The sequence below is a fragment of the Paramacrobiotus metropolitanus genome, unplaced genomic scaffold, assembly GCF_019649055.1.
Source record: "Paramacrobiotus metropolitanus isolate TYO unplaced genomic scaffold, Prichtersi_v1.0 Parri_scaffold0000044, whole genome shotgun sequence".
In the NCBI taxonomy this organism is placed as follows: domain Eukaryota; kingdom Metazoa; phylum Tardigrada; class Eutardigrada; order Parachela; family Macrobiotidae; genus Paramacrobiotus; species Paramacrobiotus metropolitanus.
In genome coordinates, this window is record NW_026570264.1 from 234,691 (window position 1) to 247,676 (window position 12,986).

The 12,986-nt window shown below is 43.3% G+C and overlaps 3 protein-coding genes across 3 annotated transcripts; all 3 read left to right on the top strand.

The window, feature by feature from the left end:
* Positions 1 to 778: 778 nt before the first annotated feature.
* On the top strand, positions 779 to 3,711 carry LOC129591164 (endothelin-converting enzyme 1-like). Its single transcript, XM_055486704.1, has 3 exons — positions 779 to 905; positions 1,079 to 1,225; positions 3,639 to 3,711. Exons 1-3 carry the CDS (start codon positions 788 to 790, stop codon positions 3,692 to 3,694), a joined length of 321 nt encoding a protein of 106 aa, XP_055342679.1. The 5' UTR covers positions 779 to 787; the 3' UTR covers positions 3,695 to 3,711.
* On the top strand, positions 3,705 to 4,926 carry LOC129591071 (uncharacterized). The gene is made up of 3 exons (XM_055486592.1): positions 3,705 to 3,821; positions 4,062 to 4,227; positions 4,811 to 4,926. Exons 1-3 carry the CDS (start codon positions 3,705 to 3,707, stop codon positions 4,906 to 4,908), a joined length of 381 nt encoding a protein of 126 aa, XP_055342567.1. The 3' UTR covers positions 4,909 to 4,926.
* A 3,628-nt stretch (positions 4,927 to 8,554) lies between these two features.
* LOC129591117 (neprilysin-like) lies at positions 8,555 to 12,523 on the top strand. Its single transcript, XM_055486649.1, has 12 exons — positions 8,555 to 8,747; positions 8,911 to 9,057; positions 9,166 to 9,317; positions 9,383 to 9,472; positions 9,804 to 10,213; positions 10,463 to 10,852; positions 10,986 to 11,168; positions 11,370 to 11,535; positions 11,699 to 11,818; positions 11,884 to 12,074; positions 12,137 to 12,235; positions 12,288 to 12,523. Exons 3-12 carry the CDS (start codon positions 9,260 to 9,262, stop codon positions 12,438 to 12,440), a joined length of 1,860 nt encoding a protein of 619 aa, XP_055342624.1. The 5' UTR covers positions 8,555 to 8,747; positions 8,911 to 9,057; positions 9,166 to 9,259; the 3' UTR covers positions 12,441 to 12,523.
* Positions 12,524 to 12,986: the final 463 nt, after the last annotated feature.

Genomic DNA, 12,986 nt, shown 5'->3' on the forward strand with positions numbered 1-12,986 from the left:
GTAGCTCAGTGGCACAGTACGATTCTTTCATTTCACATGCCACACCTGCAGAATATTAAAGTTTTCCCTTTAAGATATATTTTTTTTAAAATTTTTGCGCGAAATCTGCCGTTGAAATGAATGAAAACAAACGAGGCAGCGAATTCAGAGGGCTAAAGTGACCGTAATTTTGTGCCCGCTTCACTTTATGTGAATCGCTGCTGCATTGAAAGCGACTGCATGTGAGCCTTGTCTTATGCGGAAGTGGAATTTTCTCATTTCATTCCAATGTTCAAATAGTTTAAGTTAACAGTTCATCACAAAATAGATAAATGGTGCAAAAATTTGGTTTCGAGTAGCATTGAACTTGATTATTATGTGAATTTACAGGCACAATTTTTCAGTTTAATCGACAGAAACTACATTAATTTACGTACTAGTAGATGCCATTGACAAACGTTGTCGAAATTCTGAATACTTAATGCTGCATCCAGAAGATTGGCATGCTCATTCATTCTCCGCTTTTGCTATTGACCATTACCGCCAACAAACAGTGCGTAAGAAAAGAGAAATTAAGTAATCAACCGAGGAAACATCGCTTAAGGCAGGCATACCGGTACCCGCTTCCTGCCGCTCAAACCGGTACATTCTCCGAAATGAGTCTCGCAGCAGGTGCTGGTAGCGGTGGATGGCGAAACGCTTTTTTCAATTTAAGCTTGCACAGACAATAATTTTCTTTTCATTTTCCTTAGACAGTTTTCCCTATGCTGATTGGAACTTTTAAAATTACATAGGAGAAGATTCCACAATGCTGCTGTTTCGTGCTGCTCGGTTTCTCGTGACTGCCGGCAGTATAGCAGCACATACTGCCGGCAAGCAGCATTTACCAACGCCTGTCTGCGCATCTGATCTTTGTCAGGAAGTTGGTACGTTTCGCGGCAAATACGAAGATAGCTTACCACCAAAAATTAATTTGATTTACGGAGATCAATACTTTGCCAGCGCTCAGCTTGATGCTCAGAACAAGCCTATCTTCGATTGTCCCTAAAATAAGGATGGGTGGTTGAATCGATTGTACAAAGTGTTGTGATTTATATAGCCAGTGACATCGTCGCCAACATGGACGAAACCGTGGATCCTTGCGTGGATTTCTACGCTCACGCCTTTGGCCGTTGGAACCCAACGTATGGGTATGATTATGGTCAATACGGCGTCCTCATGGCCAAGATCTCCGTTCAGCTACAAGGTAGTTGAGAAACTGCCTGACCGGCAACTGGGCATAAACAGGGCATTCCTTAGAATTCCATGCCTAGATTTCTTTTCCGTCCCACGGTTTGTCCCTGGCATACTGTTGTCTGTGGGGAACAGTTTTTGGAAAGAATCTGTAGATAATCGCTCACCATAATTAACTGGGAAAATGAGAATAGGGCATGAGCAAACTGGAGCAAAGCTTTTCGGTTTCGGAAATGCCTGCAGCTGCTACGAAACACTTTTTTTGGTTGCCAGCTTCCAATCGTCTTTGTTTTTGTTTCTATGCTTTCTTTGGGATTCCTAGATAACCGGTCACTTCCAGTATACATACAGATACATTATAAATAGCTGGTCGTGGGTCCCCATGTGGTTGGGAACGCAATTAACTGCAACTTCCAGTCGACTTAATGCTTAAAATAGAAGTCGAATTCCATTAAATTTCATATTTCACAAGTGCAGAAGACTAACCAGACCACAATGGGTGGGGCTTATTTCCAGTAAATTAAATTTTTTAAAAAAAATGCTTCCCAAGTTTGCCAAAACTGTCTCCGCTCGAACTAAAAAATTAAAAGATACTCACTAAAGTAGGTTTGCAGCTGTTTAAGGAAGTTGCTCATGGTGCAGTTAAGCATTGCTATGAGCTGGGATAACGTAATAAACTTTATGTATTTTATCTACAAAACGAAGTCATTCCTCGCATCGTTTGGATTAATTCTGAAGTCGAACTTTTAAAAAACAGCATCGAAATGCTTCAAGGGTTCTGCGTATTCTTCTTGCACCGTAAACAACGATCGTTGAGTTGAACAGTCACCACAAATTTCAAATACTTGTTGCGCAGTATGACATTATCGCGATGACGTTGCTGTTCTTTTAGCTTTATTTAACAGTGGAAATTACACAAATCCTACTGAGAAGAAAGTCATTGATATCTACAACCAGTGCATTGACCAAAAACCAGGTAAACCGAACTAATCCCGTATTATTTAGTCTGTTTAATGTACCAGAAAAATCTCGAAGTTTCCAGCATTTCAAACACTTTCGCAAAATAATTTTTATAAACGATGCGCGCAACTGCATTATACCTTGGTCCTGAACCTTTTGGTGCTTTGCTGTATAAAAGGGATTAGGGATAGAAGCTAGTTGGTGCATTTCCAAAAATTTTGATTCAAATCAGATTTTACTGTGCAGTTTGTTCACCGTTGTTCTGAGCCATTTGTCCCAGAGAAAGTTACTCCATCTAAAACCGCTTAGCTAATTAACAGATCAGGATTCCGATGACCGAATAGTTTTTGGGCACTGTCCACAAACTGCTGGACGGATGGTCGCTCTTTAACACTCAGCGAAAGGTGTCGTCGTTTCATTTGGACGAAACTCTGATCCGTCTACAACAGAATGCCATCCAGACCGTCGGCGATCTGCACGTGGACGAAAACATGTTATCGAGCGACGAGAACATTCTGTACTTCAGGGTGCCTGACGGCAAGGACAGTTGGCCGCACAGTGGGGAAGTAATGCGCTGGATAACTCCCATCGCAACAGCACGATACTCACAGCGTTCACCCAATTGATGACATCGTGGAGGCCGATCGTGCAGCGCTTACTTCATGCTGCCAATACGACTGTCCAATGGTCCATTGTGGAAAGCCGGATGAAAAAAGCTATTATGCTGAATGTTGTCCTGGCGGCGGTACGTGCGCACTGATTTTTCTCTCTAACAAATTCATATTTTAATTTTGTTATTTTAAACCTTACGGAATAATATTATTGCTTTTAAAAACTGTTATTAAAATTATTACCCTTTTTTCTAATAGTCTCAACCTTACTATCGGATTTTTGTTAGTTAAACAAGATTACAAGGTCTTTAATAATTTTTAGGGGGCAAAAGGAGTTATCGACACCAGAAAGCGTATAACATCGGTGACCTTTCCCGAGCTCCGTATCGCTCGCGGTTTCTCTCTAATTATCTGCAACTTTTCAACGCCATGCTGCGAGCTTCTTTAGTGGATTTCCAAGCCACAGCGGCCACGAAGTTTGGCGCCACAACGATAACTTATCTCCGTAATCTGGACAAAACGATGACGCAGCTGGAGTCGAACGGAGACGCCGAACGGGCAACCCTAGCGGACTGGCTCTGGTGGGTGGCCGTCGACCATTACCTCAATCGAAGGACGGACGACTGCGTGAACCTGGTAAGCGACGCCATGCCGTTGACCGTCTCGGGAATGTTCTTCAAGACGTACATATCGAGCAGAACCGTACAACAGGTCAGCACAGTCATTACAGACGTTGTTTTTCTACAAAACGAACTTCATGAAGGAGTGGTATGGTGCACGCTTTGGTATCAAAGAACCACAAGGCACAAGAACTTACTAGTAAAAGATTGATTAACGGTTGTGTGCATGAAACAGGCCAAAGTGCTGACCTCCGACGTTGCCAACGGGGTTCGCGACGCGGTCCTTCTTAAAGCGGCCTGGATGGACCGGGCAACCCAGGAAGCGGCGGTAGACAAGCTCAACCATACACTGCGGATGGTGGGTTATCCAGAAGAGTTCGTGCGAAACTCGACTCTTCTCGACAAACTTTATGAAAAGGTACGCAAACTTTGGGCCTAAGTTGTTGGTATAAGAACGGCGTTTACCGTTAATAGAAGCTCCACCCATGCCGTGTTTCTCCTTTAATCCACATAAAAATATTTTTTCACAACTGCACAGATAAAAATAGTAAGTAATTCTTGCCAACGTTATTCCCTATCTAACTAGACAAGCGAAGATTACAGATAAGACCACCAGTATTAAGTCATGTACATCTGGCGAAGTTAGAGACTTCTGCAGATTCAAGTGAAACCAGCATTCTCCGACACACTGCACACCATCGATCAGAGCAAAAGTTGGATCAACCTGCAAAAACTTTCGCTGACTAACACTCGCGACAATCCCTTCGATCCGACCGACCTGACCAGCGCCAACGCCGCGATGGAAGCGGACCGTAACTACAAAGGTATGCAAAGGCCAAACAATTTTTTTATACCTCGAACTTCTTGGCAAAATCGTGAAGAAGCTCCGGTCAAGCAGTTTTCCTTAAGTAGTCCGTACAAACTATTGTCCTACGACCATACAGATGGAGACTGTACTTGCTGACAAAGTTTTTTTCCCAGTAAAGATGATAAACGTACAGTATACCCTTGAAGTACCAGCGTCAGCGGCACAAGCCGATGAGAAGAAATCGAGACTTTACTCCAACCAGATCGGCCGCTATATTTTCGCACTAAGTAATTGCCTTTGAAATGACGGGACCATGGGGACCCCCTGCTATGGCCATCGTCAAGGATTTAGGCAAGGGACTGCAGCAACATACCGGGGCATCTCACTCGACGAATTTCTGCGACAACGATTGTCGCTAGAAATCCAAAGAGGGGACGCGACATTTGTACTCGGGACCATGGGCGATGCGGATAAATTAAACGAGATCTCTTTAATACTTTACTATGTTCCGATATCTTGTGCCTTGTGTTCGATTTGACCAATAAAAGTTTTAGTAAGTACTAAATTATGTACATCTGGCGAGATTGGGACTTTTACAGATTCAAGTGAAACCAGCATTTTTCGACACACTGCGCAGCATCGATCAAAGCAACAGTTGGATCAACCTGCAAAAACTCTCGCTGACCAACGCCCGTGACAATCCTTTCGATCCAACTGACCTGACCCAAACCAACGCCGAGCTGGAAGCGGACCGTAATTACATGGGTACTTCTTCATGCCACTGCTAGCAACCGCTAAAGAATTGGTTGAATTAATGAAGCATGGGTCGGTTTTGCAGTTATTCGGGCTGCCCTCTTGCAGCCACCATTCTTCTACACGGGCAACCTGGACATTATCAGTTACGCTCGCTTAGGATTTGCCGTTGGCCACGAATTCACCCATGGCTTCGATATCGGAGGCGAGAACGGTTTTAAACTGAAAACATTTTCTCCAAATACGTAATTAACGATGCCGTATTAGGAAAGGATTTTGGAAAAGACGGTAAACCGTTTAACTGGTGGACAAATACGACGCAAAGAAACTGCAACGCAAGAAGGTAAGCCTTAGTGGATTTCTACAACAACATCAGTACGCCAGACAGCAGTGTGGACGGCCGGCAAACTCTCAACGAGAACATTGCCGACAATGGCGGATATCGCGCCGCGTATTTGGTTGGTATCTGTCTTTCATGTCATTATACTGTATTCTGCATACACAGTCTGCAACGAATGAGCTTTTCGCAGGCGTTCCATAATTTTATGCGCCGCACGGGATACCGCATCCGATTGGAAGATCAGCTGTTCTGGTTGACACGAACGAACGAAGCCACGAAGCCACGAACGAAGATCAGCTGTTCTGGTTGACAGCAGCTCAGGTGACCTTTGTAGATGTTAAAAAAGAACGCAGTTACCCAAATTTCTTTTTAGACATCCTGCGAGCGTGTTGCTAAAGTTTTGGACAACGTGCACCCACCGCTCCGATTCCGTGTGAGGGGGCCGTTCATGAATAACGCGGATTTCGGCAAAGCTTACAACTGTCCGCTCGGATCACCGATGAACCCACGGGATAAAGCGTGGTGAAGAACTTGTGCCTGTCCCACGTGAATAATTAGCGTCGCTACGCTATCAACAATGACGAAATCTAATACTTGTTCTGATAAATTGTCGAATACCTAAAAAATATAAAATAAACAACGCTTGGGAAGTTCCTGCGGAATGAATTAGAAAAAATGAATTCAAAAGTAAAAAAAGCAGATAAATTGTTACTTCGCTTTGTCTCGTATTCCTGTCACTTTCAGTGTATCGTTTCATATTTCGGTCACCGGTCAGTGGTAGGACCGCACATGTGGCGCACTACCTGAATCGCACAGTTGCCTTTAGCCTCCGGTCGGTATGCAGTTCGCCCAACCCTCACACGTTTCAGGCCCAATAATTTCATTTGCGGAAATTTTGAAGACGTAAAATACCGGGTTTCTGCATCTCACCCGGTTCAGAGTGTTGGTTATTTGTTTGGATTCATGAAAAATTACTTATGTTTATGTTCAGATTTAATGGAGAAAGTCGTTTGTACGAAAACTAATCATTTTTGTGAATTTTGTTTTGTAAGGAAATTTAACTACCAGGTGACCGAAATACGAAACCGTATAATTTTTAAGTGACCAAGACAAAGCGAAGTAGTGAAGGCGTCGTGCAGAGACTTTTATCGACCCCATAATTATATCGTATGGTTATTACCGTAAACCTCAGGAACCTGCTTACTCACAAAAAAGATCACTTTGTTTAACTGCTGCATCTATGTGCTTGTTTATAACACTTTACGAAGAAAACCAGCAACTACCGGCAGGGCGATTTTGTGGTACCAAGCGACGGAAGTCATCAAGATTAAGCCATCCTCTTTGGCCTCACACTATGGTGAATGGCGTTTAGGCTAACCCTTATCGGCTACCCCTGGTTACTCGTTATGTATTCGGCATTGTAGCATTTACATTAACTGGAGGCGCATCATCCAGCGACTCCTTGACCAACATGGCGTAGGTCACAAAAATCCGGCCATCTGCAACAAACATGTAACACAATAATGACGTACTGTTGTACAGGGAGGTGTTCAGTCAAATTGGTAGCGGATTCGGTGATCAAAAAATGCTGACAAACAAGAGACTGAAAAGGCTGGCTGAATGATTGGTTTGGCAGTCAACCGTGGGCGGTTAATGTTCCTCGGTGCTCTTGTTGCAGTGCAATTCGGCCGTAAGGAACGGGAAGGCGCCCAGAACACAGTAGGCACAACCATGGTTATCTTGGCGTAACAGTACAGTAACTTGAAAAGAAATACTGATCTTTAATATTTGAAAATAATTCTCGAGTCCCTTAAGGTTCCATGGCGATGTGCAGCGTACACCTCACAAACTGAAAACTTTTATTTGGGAATGCCTGAAACTTTCCGGACTACACTTTCCGGCCGAAATTGTAGTGCAATGACGCAGTGCATTCTTCGAATAATGCCGCTCGCATGCCACACCATTAAAACTGTTACGATTTTCCCATTTTTTTCTCCCAAAGTTGCCGGTGAAATAGTTAGAAAATAAACTTGGAGCGGATTCAGAAAGGCCAGCAGACCATAAATTAAGTGTTGTACTTCGTGTGATCGCAGTTGCATTGCAAACATGAGCGCATTGCACATGTACATAAACACTGATGCGACACCGGAATTTTCACACTTCTTTCAAATGTTCAAATACAAAGTAATTTCAACTTTCGATTCACAGAAACGTTTAAAACATGTTGCAGGACTTCGGGTCCGTGTGGCATAAGATTTCCGTGTATAATTTCTTCGCTAACACGAGCCATTTCATCATTATTCTGTCATTCTGGAGCAGGGATTAAAATAGTAGAAATTTAATAATACACACTTCCCTCTCGATCCAGTGGCCCAGCATTCTTGTTAAGCAGCTACGTAGCATTATATATGTAACCTTATAATCCGATATGTAATCTTATAATATAAGCAAACTTATAATTACGATTCATGGAAAAAATTCGCGCTACGCGCGAAACTATCTGTATTTTCCGAAAATAACGCTTTTGATATTGTTTTCCTGCGGTTTCGGAGTTTGGCTCAGAGAGCGATAAAAAGCAGCGAGTAATTTAGACCGATTGTATTGCAGTTACCGCTAAATAAATACACAGTTCCATGCAGGTTCACGTAAAACGAATCGGTTATTGCTGTTTCTCGTACTTTACAGAAAAATCTGAGGGATGTTCGAATTTCCAGTAGGAAAGCCATGAAATTTTATCAGTCAGAGGTTTTTTTGGGGCGTCTTCAATGCACGAATGACCACCGTGACACAGTGTTGCATAGAATGATATCAGTTTCGCGCGAAGCGCGAAGCCGACCGCAGATATTGCCTTAAAAAATTAAGAAATTCCATTAAAAATACAGACTTAATTGGAATTTTTAATTCGGCAGACCCCCTCTAACGTTTTCTCAACGGATTTCAACTTTTTTAATGTTGCACATTTGGCCTTTAAAAATACACAAAACATATTTAATAACACACAAGCTGTGTAATAACACACACTATTTTAGCCTATGTTCTTGAGGCTTGCATTGGCCGTTACCGCCAGGAAGAACGTACCGGCAAAGAACAATCAAGTAATCAAAGCGATAAATATCGCTTCGGGCTGACTTACTGCTTTCTGTCTTGCAAACCGTTACATTCTCCGAAATCAGTCTCGCAGCACGTGCTGGTTGCGGCAGATGGCGGTTCGATTGTTTCATTTAAAACCGGTACTGACATTAATTTTCTATTTAGTTTCTTGAGACAATTTCTTTATGCTGTTGCGGGACTTCTATAATTACACTGTACACAGGAAGAATTTCCGCAAATGCTGCTGTTGGATGCGGTCGGATTTATGGCTATTGCTGCTGGCATAGCACAAGCTACCGGCAAGCAGCATTTACCAACTCCTGTTTGTACGTCTGATCTTTGCCAACGAGTTGGTATGTTACCAAAAGTAGAAAGCTTGATACCAAAAATTGGCGATTTATGGAGATCGGTACTCACCATAAATTCTCTGGTTTCCACGCTCGGAATAAGTGCACAGTTGGCTGCTGTCCGTACGATGCGAGCAGGTTGCTGAGCCGATGTAACTGTATTTCTTAGCCAATGACATCGTCTCCAACATGGATGAAACCGTCGATCCTTGTGTGGATTTCTACACTCACGCCTGTGGCCGCTGGAATGTCAGCGGTCCGGATGACTATGGTCAGTACGGTATCGTCAGGGCCAAGATTGCCGCTCAGCTTCAAGGTACGCATTAAAGCGTGTGCTCAGGCGGATCTACTGGGCATTCCATACCAAAACTTCATTGCTTTCCGCCGGTTTTCTTTCCGCACATTATTATTGCGGTTTTCTTAGAAACATCTACAGTAACTAGCCGATCAACAAAATTGATGGAACTCAAACATATAAAATACCGAAATGCGGCACGTAGTTCGTGTACTGCAGCAGCATGGATCGTAAACACTGCTCACTGAATGGAACAATTTACGAACTGGAATATGGAACTCGTATGTATATGCCGTAACATACTTGTACATACCATTACTGCGTCGACGTTATGGATCTTTTTCAGAGTTATTTGAAAGTAGTAATTATACCAATCCCACTGAAGAGAAGGCCATAAATATCTACAACCAATGCATCCATCAAGAACATGGTAAAAGTATGTGAATGAATCACGTATTAGTTGCGTATATAATTCAATAAGCTGGCAAAAACTTCGAGGTTTTAAGCGATTCAAACGTTTAGTTTTTAGCAATATCGCTAAATGATTTGGTATAGGATGCACGCGACAGAGTTATCAGCCTTGGTGCTTTGATGTTTCAACAACGGCAGAGATAAATGTTTAATAGTTGACACTAGCGCCTTCCCGAAATTTTATTCAAATTTAATTTTTCTGTACTTACTACTTTTTATTGTTATTTTGTGCAGTTTGTTCTGGAAAAATGTATTTTATACTTGAAATAGTTTGCAGTGTTTTGTTTGCCAAATAGATCAAGAATCCAAAGACCGAATTATTTTGGGCACGGTCGACGACCTGTTAGACGGATGGTCGCCCATGAACCCCCATCGAAATGTGTCCGTGTTTCCTTTGGATGAAACTCTAATCCGTCTACAGCAAAATGACGTTGATACCGTCGGCGATCTGCACGTGGACGAAAACACGTTGTCTAGCGACGAGAACATTCTTTACTTCAGGGTGCCTTTCCGTCTCCTTGAGCGCGCCGCACAGTGGGGAACTAGTGCGCTAGACAATACCCAGCTCAGTGAGTTGGAAAATCCGGTAGGCTCCTGGAGGACGATAGTGCAGCGTTTACTTCGTGCTGCCAATACGAGTGTCCCATGGTCCACTGTGGAAAACCGGATGAAGAAAGTTATTCAGTTGGATACGGTCCTGGCGGAGGTGAACGCTCACTTCTATCGCTAAAAACATTTTTTTGAAGTTTTTCGAAAGTTTTCGGATCCGAATTTTCAGAAGTTTTGTACTACAGATTGAAATTATCTATTTCTAAAAGTGTTTATTATTCATTTATAATCATTTACGGTATTATCAGTATCAGTAAATTTTTATTTCTTAAAGTAGATACCGTTTTTCTTCGATAGCTAAAAAGCTGTATTACGATTTCTTTGTCATTTTATGATTGATTATCAGGGTTACACAGGAGATTACGATACCGGGAAGCGTATAACATTCGGCGACCTTTCCCGAGCTCCGTATCGTTCGCGGTTTCTCACCAATTTTCTGTCACTTTTTAACGCCCTGCTCCGAGCATCTTCGGTAAAGTTCCAAGCCACAGCGACCACGAAGTTTGGCGCCATAACAACATCGTATCTCCTTAATCTGGACAAGACGATGACGCAGCTGGAATCGAACGGAGACGCCGGGCGGGCGACCCTGGCGGACTGGCTGTGGTGGAATGCCGTCGACCATTACCTCAATCGAAGGACGAACAACTGCGTCTGGCTGGTAAAGGGAGCCATGCCGCTAACCGTCTCCGGAATGTTTTTTAAGACGTACATACCAGACCAAGCCTTGCAAAAGGTCAGCGTAAAAGTTATTAACAAAGCCAACTTCCTGAAGAAATGTGCGTCGTGTGCGCTTTGGTATCAACACAAATCCACATAAAAAAGCGTATTGGTTTAATTACCGACGATTTATTCATTGCTTGCAACAGGCAAAAGCGCTGACATCCGACATTTCCAACGGGGTTCGCGACGCGGTCCTGCTGAAAGCGGCCTGGATGGACCAGGCCACCCAGGAAGCCGCGGTGGACAAGCTGAACCATACATTGCGGATGGTCGGTTATCCAGAAGAGTTCGTACGAAATTCGACTCTCCTCGATGAGCTTTATGCAAAGGTACACAATCTCCGGGCCGAAGTTGTTGGCATCAGAGCAGCGTATACCGTGACGGATTCGTAATAGAAGCTCCGCCCATGCGGTATTTCTCCATTGGTCCACAAAATAACTTTTCACAAAAATAGCAATTCCTGCCAACGTTATGCACTATCATAACGTTGGCAGAAGTATGTGCGTCTGGCGATGTTAAGACTTTTGCAGATTCAAGTGAAACCATCATTCTCCGACACATTGAGCACCATCGATCAGAGCAAGAGTTGGATCAACCTGCAAAAACTCTCGCTGATCAATGCCCGCGACAATCCGTTCGATCCGACCGACCTGACCAGCGCCAACGCCGCGATGGAAGCGGACCGTAATTACATTGGTACTCTGTCATGCTAAACCTGACAATCGCTGACAAAATATGATAGATTTATTGGGTTATTCACCATAACGTAGGTTAAACGCAAAATTACGCAGTTCATCATTTCAACACGTAATTTCAACACACAATATGATAATAAATTATACATTAGTCGGTTTTGTAGTTATTCGGGCGGCCCTCTTACAGCCACCCTTCTTCTATGCGGATGGCATGGACATCATCAGTTACGCCCGCCTGGGTTTTGTCATTGGCCACGAATTCACCCATGGCTTCGATATCGGAGGCAAGAACGGTTTTCAAAGAGAATTTGCATTTTCTCCAAAACGCTATAATCAATGTCGCGTTTAGGGAAAGATTACGGGAAAGACGGCAAACCGTTTACCTGGTGGACGAATACGACGCAGACAAACTACAGTGCGAGAAAGTACTCCTTAGTGGATTTCTACAACAATATCAGCACGCCAAACAACAGCGTGAACGGACGACTAACTCTCAACGAGAACATTGCTGACAACGGCGGATACCGAGCCGCTTATTTGGTTATTCTCAGTTGTTTATATTATTTTAGTTATCTGGTGTGCAAAACCGGATTTTTTTGCAGGCTTTTCATAACTTTATGCGTCGCACGGGATACCGTATCAAACTTCCGGGGTTAGAGGACCTGAATGAAGACAAGCTGTTCTGGTTAATCGCTGCGCAGGTGATCATTGTAAATGGCTAGAATGGACCCGGTTAACCGTATCTGTTTTTAGACATCCTGCACGCGCTCTCCATTCTCTGGGGACAGCTCGCACGCTCCCCTCCGTTTCCGTGTGATGGGGCCTTTCATGAACAACGCGGATTTCGGCAAAGCGTACAACTGTTCACTAGGATCACCGATGAACCCGCGGGTTAAAGCGTGGTAAAGATACTTATGCCTGGCACACGTGAATAATTAGCATTGTTACGCTATAAACGCCGATGAAATCTGATGCTTATTCTGGTAATGTGGCAGATACCACAAAAATGTAAAATACGTGGATAACGCTTGGGAAATTTCCGCGGAATAAATTAGAAAGAATAAATTTCAAAAAGTAAAAAAAAAACAGCTAAATGGGTAAAACAAACGTTGGTTTTTAACACTTCATTACGAGGAATGCGACGACCGGCAGAGTGAATTTGTAGTACGATGCCAAGGAAGTCATCAATATTACACCTTCCTCTTCGGCCTCACACTATGGCGAATGGCGTTTTGGTTAACCCTTATCGGCTATCCCTGGTTGCTGGTTATGTGCTCCACATTGTAGCATTCACTTTAAGTATAGGCGCATCTTTCAGTAGCTCCTTCACCAAAATGGCGTATGTGGCAAAAAATCCAGCCAGCTGCAAACAAATAAGTAACACTTTATTGGCGCACTATCGTAAACGGAGTGTGTTCGTTCAAGTCGGTAGCTGATACACTGATCAAAACA